This window comes from Erinaceus europaeus, chromosome 10, assembly GCF_950295315.1.
Source record: "Erinaceus europaeus chromosome 10, mEriEur2.1, whole genome shotgun sequence".
In the NCBI taxonomy this organism is placed as follows: Eukaryota; Metazoa; Chordata; class Mammalia; order Eulipotyphla; family Erinaceidae; genus Erinaceus; species Erinaceus europaeus.
Window position 1 is genome coordinate 78,870,743 of NC_080171.1, and position 23,550 is coordinate 78,894,292.

General features: G+C 46.4%; 2 protein-coding genes across 8 annotated transcripts in view; one reads left to right on the top strand and one right to left on the bottom strand.

Moving 5' to 3' along the window:
• The window catches only part of CFAP74 (cilia and flagella associated protein 74), a 79,945-nt gene extending 71,686 nt beyond the window's left edge, over window positions 1-8,259 (bottom strand). For all 4 annotated transcript variants that reach the window (XM_060199884.1, XM_060199882.1, XM_060199883.1 and 1 more), the window contains exons 1-4: window positions 7,869-8,259; window positions 3,700-3,785; window positions 1,515-1,587; window positions 1,256-1,402 (exon numbers count right to left, since the gene is read on the bottom strand). In XM_060199884.1, coding sequence (XP_060055867.1) covers window positions 1,256-1,402; window positions 1,515-1,587; window positions 3,700-3,766 — 287 coding nt within the window. In that variant the 5' untranslated portion in view covers window positions 3,767-3,785; window positions 7,869-8,259. The remainder of the gene's footprint in view (window positions 1-1,255; window positions 1,403-1,514; window positions 1,588-3,699; window positions 3,786-7,868) is intronic.
• GABRD (gamma-aminobutyric acid type A receptor subunit delta) overlaps window positions 1-23,550 on the top strand; it is a 110,677-nt gene that overhangs the window by 72,869 nt on the left and 14,258 nt on the right. For 2 of the 4 annotated variants that reach the window (XM_007529498.3, XM_060199885.1), the window contains exon 1: window positions 23,343-23,454. The exons of 1 other annotated variant lie outside the window; for it this stretch is intronic. In XM_007529498.3, the coding sequence (XP_007529560.1) occupies window positions 23,390-23,454 (65 nt within the window). In that variant the 5' untranslated portion in view covers window positions 23,343-23,389. Of the gene's footprint in view, window positions 1-21,715; window positions 21,742-23,342; window positions 23,455-23,550 lie in introns of those variants that run through there. One more of the 4 variants, XM_060199886.1, reaches the window with a different exon arrangement.

Consider the following 23,550-nt stretch of genomic DNA (forward strand, 5'->3'; position numbering starts at 1 on the left):
TGCTCAGGCTGTGTTCAAGATTGTTTTCTGGGTGCTGGGTGGTGGTGCATCCAGTTAAGTGCACATACTACCATGTACAAGGACCCACTTTTGAGCCTCTGCTCCCCACCTGCAGGAGGGGATGCTTCACAAATGGTGAAGCAGGTCTGCAGGGTCTCTCTGTCTCTCCCCTTCTCTATCTCCCCCTCTGTACTCATTTTTCTCTGTCTTGTCAAATAAAATAGAAAGGAAAGAAAAAAAGGGGAAAAAAGAGGAAAAATGATCTCAAGGAGCCCTGGCAATTAAGGAAAAAAAAAAAGATTGTTTTCTTTCTTTCTTTTCTGGCTATTTCTTCCTTTCTATTTCATTTGATAGGACAGAGAGAAATTGAGAGAAGAAGGGATAAGAGAAAGGGAAAGAGGGAGGGGGGTAGAGAGAGAGAGACCCCTGTAGACCTGCTTCACTGTTCGTGAAGCACCCCTCCTGCAGGTGGGGAGCAGGGGATTGAAAAAGATTATTTTCTTTCAGGAGACACTGAAGCCTTTGGGAGGAAAGCATCATGACGTCTGCAGTTTGCATTCAAATAATTAAGGCTCATAGATAAGCAGCTGGGGAAATAGCCCAACTATGGGAACATAGTTGCAGGCCCAAGGTTCCCATTTCAGTCTCTGGCACCCTGTATGGTGCTTTAGCTTGTCTCTTTTGTCTGTCTCAAGTGAAATTCTCTTTTTCTCATATGTAATAAATAAGACACATCTCAAAAAATAAAGAACACAGTTATAGCCACAACACAGAGACGCCCATATACAGAGAGACAAAAGGAAGTCAGTCTTCCCTTGGCCCTGGGGATACAGGGAATAACTGGACTGCTTGTCTCCATGGGCACTGTGTTCAGAGGCTTCCTTCACAGATGTTTAGGGGAACAGGCTACACAGATGCTACTCCTGACCAAGCTGGAGTGGAGAATGGGACAGGCCTAACTTTTCTGAGCACAAACCCCACAGAGATGGGCCCCAGAAAGACCCAAGGGAGCAGCTTTACACACATTAAGCAGACAGCCCAGAAGGCAAGAGGAGGCAAGGCAGAGTGGCAAGGGCAGATATCTCAGTAGTTTACACAAAGACTTCCATGCCAAAGATACTGGCACCACCATAAGCCAGAACTTTAAAGGGGAAAAAACCTTGGCTGCGGTGCCCAGCATGTAGGATGGTAGCTTCAGATGGGTGACTGAGCTTGGGAGTGGTGGCCTGGCACCCTTGCCTCACTCCTAGCTCACCTCACTTTCTGGATGAAGAGATCTTTCTCCTCATGCAGCTTATCCAGGTAGTTCAAGTGCTTCCTCAGCTGTAAGGCCTGGATCTTGCCTCGAACATCTGTTTTCATTTTCTTCCCACCAGTGCTGGCGTTCTGCTCTCTCTCTGGACTGCAGGAGAGAGGACTGTTAGCAGCAGTAGGCATGCTGAGCCTGACTGACTCCTGTCTGGGCATGCCTGAACCATTATGGAGGCTGAGGTTTGGGGGGAGGCGTTAATTACCAGAGGCAGCCTGAGTCCCCTTCTGGAGGGAGAGAGTCAACCTCAAACTCTGAACAGCCCAGCTCATCTCTTCCTAGAAACCAAGGCAAGAGTTAACAAGAGGAGGGGTTAAATATGCAAGAATGAAGTTCTGGACTAAATCCCAAAAAGTTCAGACTTGGTGATAGTGATGATGGTGGTTTCTAGAACAATAGTTCTCAAAACCTGGCGGGGAGCGGGGTGGGCAGGTGGTAGCACAGTGGGTTAAGCTCACATAGTGCAAACTACAAGGACAGTCATAAGGATCCCAGTCCGAGCCCCCAGCTCCCCACCTGCGGGGGGGGGGGGGGGGTCATTTCACAAGCGGTGAAGCAGGTCTGCAGGTGTCTATCTTTCTCTCCCCCCTGCCTCCCCCTCCTCTCTCGATTTCCCTCTATCCTATCCAACAACAATAGCAATAGCAATAATAACAAGGGTAACAAAATGGGGAAAATGGCTTCTAGGAGGAATGGATTTGTAGTGCAGGCACTGATCCCCAGTAATAACCTTGGAGGCAAAAAATTAAAAAAAAAAAATAATAAGCCAACCAAACAAACAAAACTGGCCTGGAGGAGTTGGGTGGTGGTGCACTGGGTTAAGTGCACATAGTACGAAGCTCAAGGATCCGGTTCTAGCCCCTAGCTCCTCGCCTGCAAGGGAGTAGCTTCACAAGCAGTGAAGCAGGCCTGTAGGTGTCCATCTCTGCCCCCCATCTTCCCCTCCTCTCTCAGTTCCTCTCTGTCCTACCCAACAACCACAAAAAATGGGAAAAATGGCTGCCAGGAGCAGTGGATTTTAATTTTAATGCAATAAACACAGAAAGATAATCTGTAGAAACTCAGCTATCAAACTGTAAAGGAGTTTTCTGACAAAAACAAAAAGTATAAGACTCTCTGTCTTAGAGAATCACAGCAGACTTATGGTTCGGCATGACTAATAAAACTACTTACTGGGTTTTTCTCCATTTTTCCCCATTAAATCCCAGAAAGTGACTGGAAAAGTGATTCAAAGGCATCAATCCACAATCACAAGGAAAACAGGAAAGGGAAGACAATACATTTTATTTTATTTTTGTCATCTCCAGGGCTTTACAGCTCCAGGCTGACTTTTTCAATTAGAAACAGATAGGAAGGCAGATTTATATGGAGAGAGAGATAAGAGAGAGGCCACAGTACCAAAGCTTCTGTCTATTGTGAGGGCTAGGCTCGAACCTAGATCATGCACATGGTAAAGCAGCGTACTGTCTAAGTGAGCTATGTTGCTGGTCCTACAACACAAACAGATAAAAGCTCACTGACCAACAGCAACTGATTTACTGATTTATACCACACTGGAAAATAGTGGGGTGGGAACATCACCCCCAAATAAGGGGGAATCTCAGAAACTATCAGGGGCCAGGGATATGGTACATGGGCAGAGCACTAACCTTCATACCTGGTAGCCTGGGTTTGATCCCTGACACCACACTGATTAAATAGTACTCTGGCCTTCCCCGCCTTCTCATAAAGTAAAACAATAGGAGGATTGGCAGGTAGCTAGCCTGGTAGGGTACATTAAGTGCAAGGAGGCTCTGGGTTCAAGTTCCAGGTTCGAGCCTCATGCAAGTGCTTGTAGGGGGAAGATTCACAAGTAGTGAAGCAATGCTGCAGCCTCTTTCTCCGCCCCCACCTTGTCTTACATCTTATGTCTAGAGGAAAGAAAAGGAACAAAAAGACTACCAGGAACAGTGGAGTCACACAGGCACCGAGCCCAGCAATAACCTTGGTGGCAAAAAAAAAAACAACAAACATATATAAATAAATAAAAAGTAAAACAAGAAAACATTTATTTAAAGAAAGAACAAAGTTATAGATCATCAGAGCTTCTTTAAATCCTAAAAGTTTCCAGGGAGAGGAAACAAAAATAGGTCACATTCAAAGGTACAGGCCAAAAATGGCATCAGATTTTTAAACAAAGAGGTCAGAAACTAGAAAACTATGTCCAGTCACTTTCAAAATTTTCTCTTTCAACTAAAGACAGAACTATAGAAGCTCCCTTTTTGAGAAAAAAAATGTGATTTTTGGAAAAAAAAAAGTCTCTCTGAAGAAAGGGGATTTAAGGGCAATTCTGAGGAATATTGCTTATCTTCCCTGTTAAAGCACCTTATTTGTAGAAAGACCTTTATTACCATCTTTCAAAAGTGGGACTTTGTCCATAAGCTTCTCTTTAGGGAATACGTTAGCATCTTTTTCCATATTGGAAGGCCAAAATCAGCTGGAAAAAAAAATCACATAACAGAGATGAACAAGATTATATGATATTCTAGGTTTCATAAGAATAGTATATCTTATAAAAATGACATTAAGAACGTGACTGAGTAAATCACATACCAGGAAAAATATTTGCAGCCCATATCTGACAAAGTTCTGGCATCCAGAATATATAAAGAACAATAAAATTATCAAACAGATGAAGACCAGGCCTTTATTGAAAAGGGACAAAATTTAGAACAGACACAATACAACACAATGGCTTCTAAGCTTGTGAAACTCTGGGCATAGTGCAAATGAAAACCATAATGAGATATTGCTGTCCACCTATGATGGAAAGAAAAGGCACTGGTAACACTAAGTGAACGAGGCTCTGACACATTGCTGGGAGTGTAAAAGGAGGCTTGGGGATATGGCTGGGCAGCTTCTCATGAACAGTTATTTGCCATATGACCCAATAATCCCTATCCCTCCATTAAGTGTTTTTTTTTAATATTTTATTTTATTTTATTTATTTATTCCTTTTTGTTGCCCTTTTTATTTATTTTTCTATTTATTTATTCCCTTTTGTTGTTTTATTGTTGTAGTTATTATTGATGTTGTTGTTGGATAGGACAGAGAGAAATGGAGAGAGGAGGGGAAGACAGAGAGGGGGAGAGAAAGACAGACACCTGCAGACCTGCTTCACCGCCTGTGAAGGGACCTGCCTGCAGGTGGGGAAGTGTTTTTTTTTTTTTTAAAGATTTTATTTATTTATTAATGAGACAGAGGAGAGGGAGAGAGAGAGAGAGAGAGAGAGGAAGAACCAGATATCACTCTGGTACATGTGCTGCCAGGGATCAAACTCAGGACCTCATATTTGAGAGCCCAATGCTTTATCCACTGCAGCACCTCTTGGACCACTTTCCTCCATGAGGTTTTTATTCATGAGACATGAAACTACGTAAGTTTTCTGTCTCCCTTTTTTCTTCCTTCTTTCCTATTTCTCTTTTTTCTTTCTTTTGATAGAGACAGAGAGAGATGGAGAGAAAGATACCTGTAGCACTGCTCTACTGCTTATGAAGTTTCTCCCCTGCAAATGGGGGCCAGGGAGGCTTGAACCAGATCCTAGAACATAGTGATGGTACCTCACACAACAGTGATCTACCACTGTTCAGCTCTGGTTTATGGTGGTGCTGGGGACTGGACTAGGGACCTAGGAGCCTTTGGCATGTATCTTGCAAAACCATTATAATACTGGTTTTGGTTTTGGGGAGGCCTTCAGCATTCCTTTTTTATTTTTTCATTCTTCTGCTCAGCAATGGCTTATGGTGGTACAGGGGATTGAACCTAGGACTTTGGAGCCTCAAACATGAGGCTTTTTGGGGCCCTAAGAAAGAAAACTATAATATATATACAAAAATGTTTAGAGCATCATTAACCATACTAGTCACAAACTCAAGACAACTCACAGATCCTTCACTGCAAGATAAACAAGCTGTAATCCATTCACATAGCAGAATGATACTTGGTATTAGAGAACAAAGCTAATAACTTATAAAACAGTCAATAGCCATAGAACATTTCAGGGTAGAGGTGGGGAGTGGGAACCTGGGGGGGGGCATGATTATGAGGGAATTTTAGGAATACAGAGGTTCTAGATCTTGCAGGGGGGGGGAGTGGTGGATGACACAATGAGCAAAATTGTCAAAACTCATTCACACACATTTTTTTTTTTTTGTCTCAAGACCCTATCCTCCCATCTTTAGAGCCAGTAACATCAAGTGTCTGATGTTTCCCAAGCTGTCTTCCTGGTTCTTTCTTCTGCCTCCCCCTTCCACTTATAAGGACCCTGGTGGTGGCACTGGGTACACCTGACTAATACAGGGTAGTGTCCCCATCTCAAAGTCAGTTGATAAACAAACCTAGCTTGATCTGTCATTTTAATTCCTCACAGCTTATTGTGTTCATAGAGTTCATGAGTGAGTACATGAACATCTTTGGTGGCCAGTACTTTGCTTGCTCTGGGACTTGGCAGTTTCTCTCATAGGTGACTATCCTACAGACTCTTAAAATGTGGTAGTGTCTCAGGGTTACTATGAGTAAGAAGCACAAAGTGGGCATCTTAGAGTGACAGGAATCTAACCTTACAGTGTTGGGGGCACTGGCAACTTTACTCCCTCTGGAATGCTCTGCATGCTCCTTGTTTCTGGCATTCCCTGGCTATGGCAGTGTAATTACAACCTGAGCATTCTCTGAGTGTGTGTGTGAGTGTCTGTGTAAATCTCTAAATTTCTCTTTTACTCATGTAATGAGTGTGTGAAAGAAGAGTGCAGGGGACTGGGCAGTGGCACACCAGGTTAAGCAGAGTTAAGTAGTGCTCTGGTTCCCCTCCCCCCTTTATTGGGTGGATTAATGGTTTACAGTCAACAGCAAAATACAGTAGTCAGTACATGTGTAACATTTCTGTTTTCTTTATTTCTTTATTGGGGGATTAGTGTTTTACAGTCAACAGTAAATACAATAGTTTGTACATGCAAAACATTTTTTCAGTTTTCCATATAACATTATAACCCCCCCTCCCCACCTAGGTCCTCCTCCACCATCATGTTCCAGGACCTGAACACTGACCCACCCCAGAGCACTTTGGTGCTGTATTGCAGTTCCTTTTTTTTTTTTTTTTTTAACTACATATTAAAACTGGGGGCCGGGAGGTAGCGCAGCAGGTTAAGCACGTGGTGTGAAGCGCAAGGACCCTCATAAGGATCCGGGTTCGAGCCCCCGGCTCCCCAACTGCAGGGGAGTCGCTTCACAGGCGGTGAAGCAGGTCTGCAGGTATCTTTCTCTCCCCCTCTTTGTCTTCCTGTCCTCTCTCAATTTCTCTCTGTCCTATCAACAACAACGGCAGCAATAACAACAACAATAAACAACAAGGGCAACAAAAGGAAAAAAATAGCCTCCAAGAGCAGTGGATTCGTGGTGCAGGCACTGAGCCCCCGTGATAACCTTGGAGACAAAAAACAAACATACAAAAAAACCTATAAACTATTTAACTATTTTTTTTACATTTTGTTTATTTATTTTTCCCTTTTGTTGCCTTTGTTGTTTATTATTATTGTTATTGCTGTCGTTGTTGTTGATAGGACAGAGAGAAAAGACAAGAGAGAAATTAAGAGAGGACGGGAAGACAGAGAGGAGGAGAGAAAGTAGACACCTACAGGCCTGCTTCACAGCCTGTGGCCTGTGAAGCGACTTCCCTGCAGGTGGGAGCCGGGGGCTCTGGATCCTTAAGCGGGTCCATGCGCTTCGCACCACCCGCGCTGAACCCGCTGCACTACCGCCCAACTCCCTAAACTATTTAACTATTAAAAAAAAAACTTGCTGTTTAGGGGTGCATGAATTTGTAGTAAAACTGGAGAAAAGCAAGGACATTTGACTCCTGAGTGAAGGGCCTGTAGGGGTGATGGTGTGAAGATGGATGAATGGGGGGGGGGGCTGCCGGCAAGCTTCCACTGATAGTTCTGGATCCAGGATGACTAAGTTATTCAGTGATGCATGTGAGCGGTGGCGGTGTGGGCTCGCTAGCATGAGGTCCTGAGTTCTATTCCCCCGCACTCAACGTACCAGCGCATCGCTACTCTGACCGCTCTCTCTTTGTGCAGCTATGAAACAAAACCAGTCTTAAAAAAATAAGAAAATAAAATAAGTATGTATATGGATCCAAACCACCTGCAAAGCTTATCTCGCAAACCCTTTTGCACTTCGAGCAGGCGGGTTCATTACTCAGTCCTCTCCTGGCGAGCAGAGAGAGGGCAAGCACAGCAGGGGCAAGCCCGGGCTGCCATTCTGGGGTATGCCAACTGGGGGTGCGGTGGGGGACCCGGAGCATCTGCGTGAGGCCCTGGGTTCATCCTCGGCCCTGCCAGTGAGCTCGCAGGACGTTAGCGGTGTTGGGGCGCTGAACCCTAGACTGGGGGTGGGCAGAGCGGGCCTTCCTCTGGGGCATCACTCGGGGCGTCCCCCTTGCGCGGCCTGCTGAGTAACCCCAGCCGGGTCCGAGCCGACGCACCCCCCCCCACACACACACACACACACCCAGACCCCTCACCTCAGCCCCTCAGGAAGACTTCCTGTGAGCACGCACTGCAACCTCGGACCCGGGTCTGACCCTCTGAGCGTCCAGGGCAGGTGCTGAGTCTCCTTGGGAACCGACCACTCCAATCTTGCGGGGGGGGGGGGGAGGCGACTGCGGGCGTCTGGATAATGGTTTGCGCCGGCGACTGCACAGGCGCAGTGAGGGGGCGTTGTGGGCAAGCGCAGTACACAGTGGGCGGCTCTACCTGTGGGTGGGGCTATATACGTGCGTGGGGATCTGACTGTCTGGGAGTCGGTGGAGCTGGATGGAGCTCTTTGGCCATACTACAAGTCGATTGCTCCTGGCAGCCATTTTTTCTTTTTCTTCCTTTTCTTTCCTTTCTTTTTTCCTCTTATTTTATTCATAGGACAGAAAAATTTAGAGGGGATGGGAGAAAGAGAGGGAGAGAGAAAAATACCTGCAGACCTGCTTCACTTGTGAAGCAACCCCCCTGCAGGTGGGGAGCCGAGGGTTCGAACCCAGATTCTTGCACCAGTCCTTGCGCTTAGTGCTATGTGCGCTTAACTGGGTACAACAGCTCCCGCCCCCACCATGTGATTTTTTTTTTTCTCTTAAAATTCATCTCTTACCTTTGTCCACTGAAAAGATCTAGAATTTAGAATTGTAGCCACTGGACACATATAACTGGTTAAATAAACTAAAATTTAGGACTTCAGCAAGTATTTGTGCACCAATGTTAACAGCAATATGATTCACAATAACCAAATGGTAGGAACAACCTAGATATTCAACCATGAATGAATGGATAAACAAAATGTGATCAAGACAGAATGGAAGATTATTCAACCTGAAAAAAGATGAGATTCTAACATGATTACAACATAGATGAATGAGCCTTGAAGACTGTATACTAAGTGATAACTCAGATACAAAAGAACAAATAATGTCTGATTGTAACATACATAGAGTAACCAGAGTTACAGAAAGAGGCTGTACAGTGGTGGGGGGGGCAGGAGTTGGGATGTAGTTTGAAATGTGGAGTGAGTGTTTCAGGGGGCCACAGTTTCAGCTGGGGTGATGAAAAGGCTGTAGAGATGGATGGTGACGGGTTGGTTGTAAGACTTTGTGAACGTGCTGGATGTTGCTGAGCTGAATACTTTAAATGAAAAATTTCATGGGCCAGGTGGTAGCACAGTGGGTTAAGCGCACATGGTGCAAAACAAGGACAGGCAAGGAGCCCCTGGCTCCCCACCTGCAGGGGGGTCACTTCACAAGCGGTGAAGCAGGTCTGCAGGTGTCTATCTTTCTCTTCCCCGTCTGTCTCCTCCTCCTCTCCCAATTTCTCTCTGTCCTATCCAATAACAATAACAACAACAAGAATGGGCAACAAAAGGGAAAAAATAGCCTCCAGGAGCAGTGGATTCGTAGTGAAGGCACTGAACCCCAGCAATAACCCTGGAGGCAAAAAAAGAGGAAAATTTCATGTCATCTCTATTTCAACACAATAAATAACATTTAAGTGACATTTAAACTCCCAGTCCTCAGCTGCAGTAACAACATTCCAAGTGTTTAGTAGTGTTGCAGTTTGCATGCTGAGCAGCATTGGTACAGAAAGTACCCTTAGCAGCTTAGGAGATGGCACAGTGACTACAGTGTTGGACTTGGAAACAGAAGGTCCCGAGTTCAGTCCCTGGCACCGAATGTGATAGAGTGATGCTCTGGTTCTCTTTTTTCTGATACATGTTAATAAGTAATTAAAAAAAAATCCTATCCTGCTGGATTGCTTGGATCTAAAAACAACCATCTCGTGGAACCATACCTCTCCAGAGCCCTACCCCTCTAGGAAAAAAATAGAAACAGCCTAGAGATACGGCTCAACCTGCCAATGTCCATGTTCAGTGGAGAAGCAATTACAAAAGCCAGGCCTTCCACCTTCTGCACCCCATAAATAATTCTGGTCCATACTCCCAGAGAGGGATAAAAAATAGGGAAGCTTCCAATAGAGGGGATGGGACATATAACTCTAATGTTGGGAACTGTGTGGAATTGTACCCCTGTTATCTTACAACCTTGTTAATCATTACTAAATACCTAATACAAATTTTAAAATAAATAATTATGAACTCAGTAGCAATGAGCTCTCTTAAGCACCCAGACCGCTGTCCCTACATGCCATTTTCCCTAAAATAAACCATATATAGTTTCTTAAAAATAACAACTGACTTCAGATGCTATCCAGAAAGCACAGTGTTGTGGGAAACAGTGCAAAACGCACTCTGTCTATGCCTTAAAACAAGGACTGAGACACTGAGAGTCATGAACAAAGCAAAAGTTTTACATATATATATGGGTGCAAGGGTGTAAGCCAGCAAGCACATCAAAGGCAACCTTCAGAGCCTTTTTATACATTATTGGACGTGGGAACAACCTGTCCTCTTCCCATTTGGCAAGAGGGAACTGGCTCACAATCTAACCATGTTCAGGAAAAGGGGATGGGAATGAATATGAGGGGGCCGGGGGTATACTATAATGGGAAAGAAAATGCGAGGAAGGGGATTTTGGCCTGGAAGTTTGAGTTTACAATATGGCTATAATAGGAAAGGAAGAGTGATGAGGGGGCTTGGAGTCTACTATGATGTAATGGATATGAGGAGGGGGGCCAGGAAGTCTAAGCTGATTTTGAAGAAAAATAGGTGTCTATCTTTGTAGTCACGTAGACATGTAAAAGTCAAGGGTCTATAGTCAGACTGGATTGATAGACATCAGTGAAAAGACTACAACCAACTGGGCCATTTCTTACAGTGTGATGCTGGAGCAACTCACCATTAAAAAACAAGAACATCACCAGAGGTTCCAGCCAGTTTGAAAGGGCTCCCACTATTCAAAATAAGAGCTCACTATGGGTAGAGAGCATAATGGTTATGCAAAAAAGACTTTCGTCACTGAGGCACCAAAGGTCCCAGGTTCAATCCCAGAGTTGAGCAGTGCTCCAGGGAATATATATATATATCTTTGGGGCAGGGAGATAGCACATCAGCCTTCCTGTGTATGAGGTCTTGGGTTTGAATACTGGCACTGCATGGAAGCAGTATGAATGGCACTAAGAGAGCTCCATGGGTGGTGGGGTGATACTATGGTATCTTTTCTTAAAAAGAAAGGAAAAGGGGGGGCCGGGTGGTGGCTCAGCGGGTTAAGCACATGTGGTGCAAAGCACAAGGACCAGCACAAGGATCCCAGTTCGAGCCCCTGGCCCCCCACCTGCAGGGAGGTCGCTTCACAAGCGGTGAAGCAGGTCTGCAGGTGTCTGTCTTTCTCTACCCCCTCTGTCCTCCCCATCTCTCTCCATTTCTCTGTTGTATCCAACAACAATGACAGCAGTAACAACAATAAGCAACAAGGGCAACAAAAGGGGAAAAAATGACCTGTAGGAGCAGTGGATTCATAGTGTAGGCATTGAGCCCCAGCAATAACCCTGGAGGAAAAAAAAAAGAAAGAAAGAAAGAAAGAAAAGAAGGAAGAAGGGAGGGGTTTGGGAAGACTAATAAGTGATAGCTGTGCATGTGTTCATCCTTCTGCTCTGCATTTAAAAAAGTCCTGGGAATCGGGCGGTAGCACAGCGGGTTAAGCGCCCGTGGTGCAAAGCACAAGGACCAGTGTAAGGATCCCAATAAGAGCCCCAGGCTCCCCACCTGCAGGGCAGTCGCTTCACAGGCGGTAAAGCAGGTCTGCAGGTTTCTATCTTTCTCTCCCCCTCTCTGTCTTCCCCTCCTCTCTCCATTTCTCTTTCCTATCTAACAATGAAGATATCAACAATAACTACAACAACAATGAAAAACAAGGGCAACAAAAAGGGAAAATAAATAAATATAATTTTTTTTTTTAAAAGTCCTGAAAGATGGCACAGTAGATAAAGCACTGAACTCTCAAGCATGAGGTCCTGAGTTCAGTCTCCAGCATCACATGCTCCAGAGTGATGCTCCATTTCTCTTTCCTCCCCCCCACCATAAACAAAATAAATTCTTTTTAAAAACGAAACACAAATTTGAATTTTAAATGACTACCATGAATTCTGAAGTTCATGATCATGTTAATATTCATGAGCTTGTTAAAATAATCCAACTCTCCGTGGTTCTTTTTGGAAGGGACCAGGACACCAAGTTACTGTTAAGAGAACTCTTGTAGCAACCAGAGGACACTGCCATCTTTGGGAAGGGCTTTGTAGCAGTCAGCCACGAGCTTCAGAGCCAAGGTACAACAGGGTTGGAGCTGAACCAGCTCATTTTCTGGGCTGCTCCAGGCCTGTGACTGAGCATGGCAAGAACACTAGGGCAAGGACACTCACCAGCTCAGGACTTCTCTGATTTCCAGAGTCCCCCCCCCCCATTCCTGTCACCTGGTTAACCAAAACATTGGCAGATTTGCATTGGGGTTGGGTCTCCTTGCCTAGTTGTGCCCACATACTAGAGCCATGCTGCATTCTGAAGGCTTCCTCTGCCCAGTTTTACTTCCTCCTGTGATCTTTCTTTCTTTTATATATTATTTACTTATTTATTTATTTTGGATAAAGACAGAGAAATTGAGAGGGAAGGGGAAGCTAGAGGGAAAGCAATAGACAGACAGATAGATGGATAGACTCCTGCAACACTGCTTCATCACTCGTGAACCTTCTCCCCTGCAGCTAGGCAGTGGAGAACCCAGGCCCTTGTGCACTATAATCTGTGCACTCAACCAGGTGCACCACTACCCAGCCCCTGATGCTATGATCTTTCATAGGCATGCCCTTTCTCTCCCTGAAATCTGCTGATTCCTAATCCCTCCCTCCCATGGTCTGCTGACGGGAGGACCCAGGCTTACACAGGTGGCAGCAGGAATGACTGAGAAGATGGAGATTTTAACTGAATCATTTCTGCCCATTCTGGTCGGAAGGGGGTACTGAACTAGGTAGCAGCCTATTGCCAAACTTGTCACCATAATCGGTTGTGAGATTATGCAGTGCCAAGCAGCGTGTGTGTTTGGGGAAAGGGCTATTCTAAAGTTGCATTGACACCCTGCTACAGGAATCAGGGATGGTGAAAGAGAGAGACAATTAACAAACAATTGAAATGAAGAGTGGAAATCAGAAATGCTTGGTTGGTTTACAACCAAGGGAGGGGAAGCTGATACTAAGGACTGAACCACTAGTGATGCTGAGCTTCAAAGAATACTGAAGGGCGGTCACTAGCCAAGGTCAGGGGCCTGGTGGGGAAACCATGGTGGGAAGTTTTTGGTGTCTCAGACCCTTCTGGAATTGCAGAGCATGCAGAGGTGGCTCATCCCTCCCTAGGAGGAGCTAGCACTCAACTCGTATGGAAGATATGTTCTGCCCTCATCTTTCTCTTCCCTACCCCCCCAACCACCATCCATCCCTCCATCCATCCGTGTACTTACAAGGAGTGATGTTAGGCTGGTAACCAGGGAGAGGGCTGGTGAAATAGCTCACTTGGATAGTGCACACTTGGATATGCACAGCTTTGACATATGCATGATCCAGGTTCAAGACTGCTCCTCCACTTCCTTCCGTTGTGATAGGAAATTATAAATAAGGTTTTTACCAGGCTGACAGAATAGTAGCAGTTCAAGAGGTAGGCCAGTGAAAACTCACAGTGCAAAATCTAGCAGTTGGCTCCCAGCCATTCTAAATATCAAAAGAAAGGCTTCTACACCTGGCAACTAAATAGGAAGCCATTGAAAAGGACAGAAATCTGGCCCAGATGCCAATGTGGTTAGGACACACTCCTTCACCTTGCTTTCCACAAAATCCAGTTTCCATTATAGGTCTATGCCCAGTGCACTCCTGCCTAGCAGTGGGCATTTGGCTCTCTCCTCACTGACAGGTCTCCTCTGTCTCACCTGTGAGGTAGCAGGCTCCCTTTTTACTGTTCATCTTTGTCTTCTCTTGGTGACTATTTCTTAACTTGTTTATTCCAATAAACTTCCTATATGTAACTTTTGCTGCATGTTGCCTTGTTCTCTCCCAGATCCTCTGTGCATCGCTGGCCAGAAGGCCAAATATGTCTTCATCTCCCATTGAAGAAAGTTTCTGTGCTGTATGATCTCTCTCCCTTCCTCCTACCCTCCCTTCCTCTTTGTCTTTACACACACACACACACACACACACACACACACACACACACACACACACACGGAATATCTGCAACACTTAGTTCCCCACAGACCTGGAGACAGAGAAAGTGCCTGTGTGCCAAGGGCTACAGAAGTGGCAGCCTTACTGGGCAGAGGTGGAGGTTGTGGGTGCCTGATCCAGAAGGCCAGGATGGAAGAGGGTGAAAGGCAGAGCTTTTTTTTTTTTTTGCTCAGGGCATTCTTTCAAGAGTTGGGGGTCTCAAACCCTGGCAAGAACCCCAGAAGATGATTGAAAATCTTCCAAAACTGATAAAAATACAAACCCACAAGGAGCCCTGAAGTTCATTCAACTCCCAGCAGAAGGAATTCATGCAAACCACATTAGACACAGAGTAATTGGACAGATGAAAAAGAGAAAGAATAAAATCAATTTAAAACATTCAGAGAAGGCTGAGGAGTTAGGATAATGGTTCTGCAAAAGACTTTCATGCCTGTGGCTCCAAGGTCCCAAGTTCAATCCCCAGCACCACCATAAGCCAGAGTTGAATAGTGCTCTGATCTTTTTCTCTGTCTCTGTCTCTCTCTATAAACATGCATCTATAGTTAAAATAAATAAGTAATTAGTGAACATATTACAGTGGTCAAGGACCTAGATTTAAACTCCTGGTCCAAGCTGTGAAGCAGGGCAGTAGATGTCTCTCTGTTTCTCTCCCTCGCTATCTCCCCCTTCCCTCTCCATTTCTCTCTGTCCAATAAATAAGTAGATAATAAAATAAAACTATTTTAAATAAATAAAATATTAAAATATAAATAAATAAAACAGAGAAAAGATATTTTTTTACAGAAACACACATACACAAAGATCAGCACATTTTTGGTAAGCCAATGTCAATGTAAATCCAGAGCAAGAATCTGGAAATAGAAAAAGAAAAGGGGGAAACTGGATTGAAGACCCCACCAATGTGTCCTGGTGCTCAGCTTCCCCAGAGACCCACCCTACTAGGGAAAGAGAGAGGCAGACTGGGAGTATGGACCGACCAGTCAACGCCCATGTTCAGCAGGGAAGCAATTACAGCAGCCAGACCTTCTACCTTCTGCAACCCACAATGACCCTGGGTCCATACTCCCAGAGGGATAGAGAATGGGAAAGCTATCGGGGGAGGGGGTGGGATATGGAGATTGGGTGGTGGGAATTGTGTGGAGTTGTACCTCTCCTACCCTATGGTTTTGTTAATTAATCCTTTCTTAAATAAAAAATAATAAAAAAAGAAAAAAAAAAAAAAGAAAAGGGGGAAACCCCACCCACAAAAACCCTAAATCAAAGGCCCAGGACATGGATGGTCCCAAGGGAGCTCCATGGATGTTGGAGCAGTGTTGTGGTCTCTCTCCTGTTTCTAGATCTATCTTCCTTCTTTCCTTCTCTCTTTAAAAGGGAAGAACAGAGTTAGGCTGAGTCGGTTGCTTAGTGGTATGACTGAGGATTCACTAAGGTTCTGGGTTGGGTTCATCCCTGAGTACTGAATGAAAAAAAGAATGCACATTGAATCTATGATATGCCTCTCCATAGCTACAATTATGGCCAAAGTCAAAGCCCTCGAAGTTAAGTATTGAGGCAGAGGTAGAGTGACATACAATCTCATACATTACTGGTGGGAATATGAAATGGAAAATGGGCAGTTACTCAGGAAGTTCAGTGTGCACGCCCCCCACGATGTAATGCCTTGCCTGAGCATATATTCAAAAGAGATAGGGCTGGGCAGTGGTGCACCTGGTTGAGTGCACATGTTACAATGTGTAAGGACCCAGGTTCAAGCCCCCAGCCCCCCAACTGCAGAGGAAAAAGTTTCACAGGTGGTGAAATAGTACTTCAGGTCTCCCTCTCTCTTTTTATCTCTCCCTCTTTCCCTTATTTATCTATCTATTTATTTATTTATTTCCTCCAGGGTTATCAACTGGGGCTTGGTGCCAGCAGTATGAATCCACTGCTCTTGGAGGTCATTTTTTTTCTTTTTAATTTTTATTTATTTATTTAAATTTTACTGGATAGGACAGAGAGAAATTGAGAGGGGAGAGAAAGATAGAGAGAGGGAGAGAAAGATAGACACCTGCAGACCTGCTTCACCGCTTGTGAAGCAAATCCCCTGCAGGTGGGGATCTTTGCGCTTTGTACTATGTGCTCTTAACCCGGTGTGCCATCTCCTAACCCCCACACCCCATTCCTACTCTCTATCTCCCCTTTCTCTCTCTACCCCCACCACCAGGGTTATTACTGGTGCTCAGTGCTTACATAACAAATCCATCTCTCCCTATGCCCATTTTTCTTTCTCTTTTTCTCCCTCCCTTCATACCTTCCTTCCTTCCTTCCTTCCTCTCTCTTTCTTCTATTTCATAAGATGTAGAAAGTGAAGGAGGAAAAAAAAAGAAAAAAAGAAAGTGAAGGAGGGAGATAGATAGGGAGACACAGAGACAGAAACACTATAGCACTGCTTTACCTCTCATGAAGGAAGACTTGAACCTGGTCCTTGTGCATGGTAACTTGAGTATTCTATTGGGTGAATTACAGTTCAGCCTCTGCAAATCTGCTTTTGTTTCTCTGTCATCCTGCAGAGGGTCGGACTGCAGCCCAGAGAGAGGTGGCAGTGTCAGGCTGTCCACACTTGGGAGGGAGCATCCAAAGTGAGATATGTCTCTCACTGGAGCGGCAGCCCCTTGGTTAGGAATGTGACTTTGTGTTTCCTATTTTCTTTCTTTTCTTTTCTTCTTCTTCTTCTTCTTCTTCTTCTTCTTCTTCTTCTTCTTCTTCTTCTTCTTCTTCTTCTTCTTCTCCTCCTCCTCCTCTTCCTCCTCCTCCTCCTCCTCCTCCTTCTCCTTCTCCTTCTTCTTTTTCTTCTTCTTCTTCTTTTTTTTGCAAGGCACTGCTCAGTGCTGGTTTATGGTGATGTGGGAAATTGAACTTGAACTTGGGAATTCGAAGCCTCAGGCATTAGAGCCTGTTTGCATAACCATTATGCTATGTCTCCAGCCATCTATCACATGAAGGAATTGGAGCTGCCACTTTAAGGGAAAAAAAAAAGAATACAAGTCTGCCTTCCCCACATTAAACATAAGTGATTTGACTCGGCTGCCTATTTCACTAGTGTCAGAAAAAGAAACCCTTTCTAAGTTGCCTGATTTGATCGTTTATTGGTTCCCAGGCCTTGATTACTAAAAACAGCAACACCAGCAAGCCCGTTTCCTAGTGAACCGCAGCTTTTGTTTGAGTGGAAACTTGCTCTCAGGCTGCTTCTGAGTTTTGCACTTGCTGCTTCCTGCCAAGTTCCCTTTGGCTATTATTCCTTCTACAAAAGCATGGGGTCCCTCCTGCCCCTCTGAACTCGGGAACATTCTCCCCTTTGTCACTGCCATTTGCTCCACTGGTTGGTTTTCTGAAGAAGAGGATAAAGCAATAGCACAGACTCTCATCAGTGTGGATTTTCAGTGGAGCCCCTGTGGCTGCTCCTCTCAGTTTCAATGACTCACCTCTACCTCCCAGGGCCAGTCCTGCTGCCTGAAGGGAGCAGGGCCAGCTCCCTGCCAGGGTCCTGACCCAGAGCCATGCCTGCCCACACACAAGAACTGCCAGCAAAACTCCCCAGAAATTACCATGCCACAAAGCTATAGGCTGATAGTCTGCAACATCAGGTAGAACAGCAGTCTGCACCCTGGTGGCTTTTTCTGTGCCACATAAGGTGTTGTTATCCAGGGGTGTGTGGAAGGGTGACTCCTGGGGACAAAAGGCTGAGTTTCCATACCTTCCACAGCCAGATGTTCACCATCTGGGAAAACATAAGGCCTTTTTACATCTATCAGGAGATAGACAGCAGCAAGCACCCTAGCTCATAGCCTAGGGCTCTGAGTGGGGCTGAGCTGCCAGGACCAGCACCCTGGCATGTTTCAAAGCTTCGAAAGTAGAGACCATGGGTGGGTGCATGAGACTTACAGGACTGATGGCTCAGAATGCAAGTTGAGAATCTTCTCCCATCATCCCGTGCTCTGGACCCAGCTCTTTTCTATGCTGGAGCTGTCCAGGCCTGGCTGAGGAGCTCATACCTCCCCCAGAGAGAACTGCCTGGTGGCTCCAGGAGGTGACTCAGTGGATACACTCATTGCTGGGCTGTCAAGTGTGAGGTCCTGACTCAATCCCTGGCACATTGCATGTGCCAGAGTGATGCTTTGGCTCTCTCTTTCTCATTAATAAATAATAAATTGCATCTTCATTTAAAAAGAAAAGGGAGGAAGAGGAGGAGGAGATGGGAGACAGCCTGCTCTGACACACACTTGGCTCATTGATAAAAAAGTTTCACCCAAGCCATACGCAGAGAGTGGGGTGGATGCTCCTTAAATCAGTAGTAGGAGAGGAGTCCGCATGGGCAAGAACCTTCGGGGCTTTGCAGTGAAGCAAAGAGGGGAGGCAGCTTACTCTGAGCACCTTCAAATCAGAGAGTTGTTTCTGGTGGGAATGGCCTTTTATCATTAGCTAAGACAACTGAGACACTTATTTAAATGACGATGGTGGGGGCTATATGGTGGGCACACCTGGTTGAACCCATACATTGCCATATGCAAGGACCCAGGTTCAAGCCCCCAGTCTCCACTTGCAGTGGGGGAAGCTTCAGGAATGGTGAAGCAGTACTATAGGAGTCCCTCTCTGTCTCCCTTCTCCCCTCAGTTTCTCTCTGTTCTATCAAAGTAAAACAAAAAACAAACAATGGTGATGGTGATGATGAGCCAGAGTGAGGAAGAAGCACCACTCTACCAGCCATGAGGCTTCACTCATTTCAGTGTCTTATAAGAGAGATGAGAGAGAGAGAAGAGAGAGATAGAGAGAGATATTAGAGTTCCATGTACCACATGGTTGCTCTTTCATGTGGTGTTAGAGATAGAACCCTGAGCCTCACAGGGAAGGAATGCTAGGGGCTCCACTGCTGAGAGTCTTTTTAAAAATATTTATTTATTTATTCCCTTTTGTTGCCCTTGTTGTTTTATTGTTGTAGTTATTTTTTTTTTATTTATTCCCTTTGTAGCCCTTGTTGTTTTTATTGTTGTAGTTATTATTGTTGTTGTCATTGTTGGATAGGACAGAGAGAAATGGAGAGAGGAGGGAAAGACAGAGAGGAGGAGAGAAAGATAGACACCTGCAGACCTGCTTCACCGCCTGTGAAGCGACTCCCCTGCAGGTGGGGAGCCGGGGTTCGAACCGGGATCCTTATGCCGGTCCTTGTGCTTTGCGCCATCTGCGCTTAACCCACTGTGCTACAGCCCGACTCCCTATTGTTGTAGTTATTATTGATGTCATCGTTGTTGGATAGGACAGAGAGAAATGGAGAGAGGAGGGGGGAAGACAGAGGGGGAAGAGGAAGATAGACACCTGCAGACCTGCTTCACCACTTGTGAAGCGACTCCCCTGCAGGTGGGGAGCCGGGGGCTTGAACTGGGATCCTTATGCCTGTCCTTGCGCTTTGCACCACCTGTGCTTAACCTGCTGCGCTACCGCCCGACTCCACACTGCTGAGATTCTTATTGTATCTCTGGGCCTCAGGCAGGTTTTATCCAAGTATACAGAGATACACACAGAGAATGAGTGTGTGAGAGATAGAGATAGAAAGACATTAAAGTACAGGAGCTTCCCTCAGTGCTGCAACAACCCTTAGGCGGTACCAGAGTTTGAATCTGGACCACTTCCTAGCAGGACACAAGTCCTACCTGGTGATCTATTTCTCCAGTCCTCTTTTATTTTTTAAACCTAGAGCACTGCTCAACTCTGGCCAGACTTCTTTTAAAATTTTTTATCTGGGGGGATGGGGAGACAGCATAATGGTTCTGCAAGACTTTCATGCCTGAGGATCTGAAGTCCCAAGTTCAATCCTCATTACTACCATAAGCTAGAGCTGCACAGTGTTCTGGTAAAATAAATAAATAAATAAATAAATAAATAAATAAATAAAAATCTATTTATTGGGGCTGGCAAAATAATTACTAGGATAGTGCACTGTTCTGCCATGTGCACAATCCAGGTTCGATCCCAGCCCCCAGAACACTGAAGAAAGCTTCAGTACTGTGGTCTATTTCTCTCTCTCTCTCTCTGTTTCTCTGTCTTTATCTAAAAAAATTATTATGAGAGAAAGAGAGACCAGACCACTGCTCAGTTATGTCATAGGCTGGGGCTGGAGGTTGAATTTGTAACCTTTGGGGTGTCAGCCGTGCATGCTGGGGCTGTAATGGGCTGAGCTCCCTCTCTGGTCCAACAAACTATCAAAGACCTTGAAAAAGGATTAGTGGAAATGCTCGTCCTTCAGATGCAAAGAAAGAGTGATTGGAGACACTGCAGAACTAAAATGAAACTTGCAGACTGGAGCAGAATGAAGCCTTCTGATTTAAGGTTCACCACCTCCTTCCCTGCCCAACCCCATCCTGGGGAAAGCAGCTGTCAGAGAAACCCATCAGCAAGAGGGGCAGGATCCCTGGGGCCCACTGCCTGCTGGACCTGTATTGGCTCTTAAGTTCTGAGTTCTGGCCAAGCCTGCCTGCAAAACCAGAGGCACAGGGCTCAGGTGCCTGTCCAGCTCAGCGGAACTATTCCCGGCAGCACTATAGCACAGGAGTTTAATCTTTACTGCTGCTCTGATTATAGAGGAGAGTGGAGAAAATAGCACTCGCCCAGCTCATGTGACAGCTCGGCACTCTTCCTCCGGGCTCTCAGCAGCCTCTCAGCACTTCACAGATGTTGGAAGGACCCCACTCAGAGTGATGGGTGCTTGGACTGGCCCAGGCACCTGCAGCTAGGGCCCAAGTTCCAGACTGAGATGTCCTACTAGGTGTGTGTGTGTGTGTGTGTGTGTGTGTGTGTGTGTGTGTGTGTGTGTGTGATACTGACTACAATGCCTGCTTTGCTGGATTAAGGACTCAACCTGTACACTTACCTACTTTATTTTATCTCTTGCCTCTGAAGCCTTGTACTGGTATGATTTCATTGCTCCTGGCTATTTTTTTTCCTTTCAATTTCAGTTAAAAGGAGGTAGAGGGGGTGCTGGTCAAATAGTTTGCTTGGGTAGTGTGCTGCTTTGCCTGCCATGTGTGTGATCCAGGTTTAAGTGTGGTCCTCACTATGTTGAAGGAAGCTTTGGTCTCTTTTACTCTCTCTTTCTCTACCTCTATCTGAAATAAACCAAAAAAAAAAAATGACAGAGAAGGAGAGTGACAGAATAAAGAAGAGACATCACAGAAATGTTCCCCCATTCATGGAGCTTCTCCTTGGTGCTATCGATGGTGCTCTTATGTTAGGGGTTGAACCCAGGTCTTTGCATATGGCACATTGCTCTTGATCATGAGCAATCTCCTGGTTCCAACCTACATTTATTAAACACCTACTAGATGCTGGAGGCTGACAGTGATGAGAAACAAGGGAAGCTGTGAAGTAGTAGACAGAGCAGGTCCCAGATCTAGTGAGGGAATCAGAGAAATATCATAGCTCCCTGGACAACCTTTTCCCAGACACTAACCCTTCCTGCTCCCCGCTAGTTCTTGTGAAGGGCAAATAGACCCAACGTCATGAGGCCCAAGGAGCTTCATTTAAGCACACAGTGCAGCATTCAAATCCCTCAGGCCAGTGCTTCCATCTAAACACTGGCTTTAGGGGACTGTGAGGAGGCTCCTGTCTTGCACACACAAGGCTCTGGGTTTATCCCTGGCAACACCTGGAAGCAGCAGGGAGAATGCATATGAGGTAGAGTGGTGCTTTGCTTTCTCTTTTTCTCTTATTCTAAGACAAAACATTGGGACAAGTAAGTAGCTTAGTATTAATGTGTGATTCTAGCACTGCATAGCTAGACAGACAGACAGTCAGAGAGGTTGGTAGACAGATGAAGGAGGGTCATCAAAATAGCTCACTTGGACAGTGCATTGTTTTGCCATGTGCACAACCCAGATTTGAGCCCACCTCCTACTGCACTGAAAGAAGCTTTGGTGCAGTAGTTTCTTAAACTGTCTTTACCCTTATTAACAAAAAGAGAAAGCACCTTATTCATTATTATTATTATTTTATTTTTATTAGTGATTTACAAGATTACAAGATATTAGGAAGGCACTCACTTTAGGTTTGGTCCTGGGACTATCTCTGGTGGTGTGTAAGTGGTGGACTTTTCTAGATCTCACTGCATACATTAGGTAGGAAGCCCTAACCCTTGGCACTCAGTATTGGGTTGGAAATTCCCAAAAGGAAAACCTTTTTTTTTTCTAATTTTTTTGTCTGTTTTTGGTGGAGCTAGGGCCTCATCCATGTGATATTTCACTGTTCCCAGGTCTTCTTTTTTCACTTAAGTGGAAAAATAAAGAGACAGCCCAACAGATAGAGGGAGAGACAGCCCAATGTAGAAGCTTCCCCTGGTGCCATGGGACCTTCCATATGGGGCTGGGCTGAATCCGGGAGGAAGGCATGTAAACCTGCTCCTTACCTGCTCCTTTCTCTGTCCTGCCTAGCAAAGCCCTTTGACACCTTCCTCCACCTGCCCCTGCTCTGCTTCCTGCCGCTGACCACCCGCAGGGACTTAGGTCCACTTTGCGCAGTGCAGTAGGGAGGTGGGAGCTGGACGCCAGCGACATAGAGCTGGCACCCAGGCTTTCTGAGGGGAACCATTGTCCAACTTTGAGTTCAAAAGGATTAAAATAGAAAGTCTGCGAGGTGACTTTCTCAGGAACTGGGACAGATCGTGCTGTCAGCGCCCAGAAGTGGGTCCTGAGACCTGCAGAGGGTTCCGGCCACAGGGCCCAGTATGTCCAACCCTCAGTTCTGCAGAACGCTGTGCCCAAAGGGGCTGGAACTGCCATAGAGGGTAGAAGTGGGTGTGACGGGGCCGCAGAGCCGCGGGCACGGCCCCCGCCCTGCCCCAAGCCCCCACTCCTACCTCCCGCGACCCCACCCTCCACAGTCCCCTTCTCTTCCTCTCTCCTCGCCATCCCGCCCCCACGCTGCCCAGTCACCTCCCGGGGACCCGGACAGTCAGGCAGCGGGAGCACTGGACCTTCGGGACCAGGCTCTTAGTGTCTCCGGTTCCGCACGGTCCATCGGGTGGCGCCCAGGTGACTCCCAGGACAGCCTTTCCAGGGCTCATAGTATCTCGGCCGTCGGACGTGGGCGGCGGCGCCTAGGGGCAGGTGGAGGTGGCTCCTGTGCTGGGGCTGGGGGGGTTCTGGGACCGGGCGGGGGTGGGAGTGGGATGGGGAGCGGGTTCCGGGACGGGGCGGGGCTGGCGGCCGGGAGCTGCGGGTTTGGGGGGCGGGCCCCGCTCTCCGTCCGCCCCCGCGCCGCGCCCTCCCGCCCCGCCAGAGCCGCCGCGACCGCGGGCAAAGCACCTCGGGGAGCGGCCGCCGGGGCCATGGGCGCGCTGGGCTGGCTGCTGGCTCCGCTTCTGCTGCTCAGCGCCCGGACCCCCGCCTCCAGGTGAGCGATGCCCAGCCCGGGCCCCTAGGGCTCCCCAACTGACGCCCCACAGCCTCCCCAGCACCCCGGGGCCTCCTCTCTGCATTCGCTGCCCCG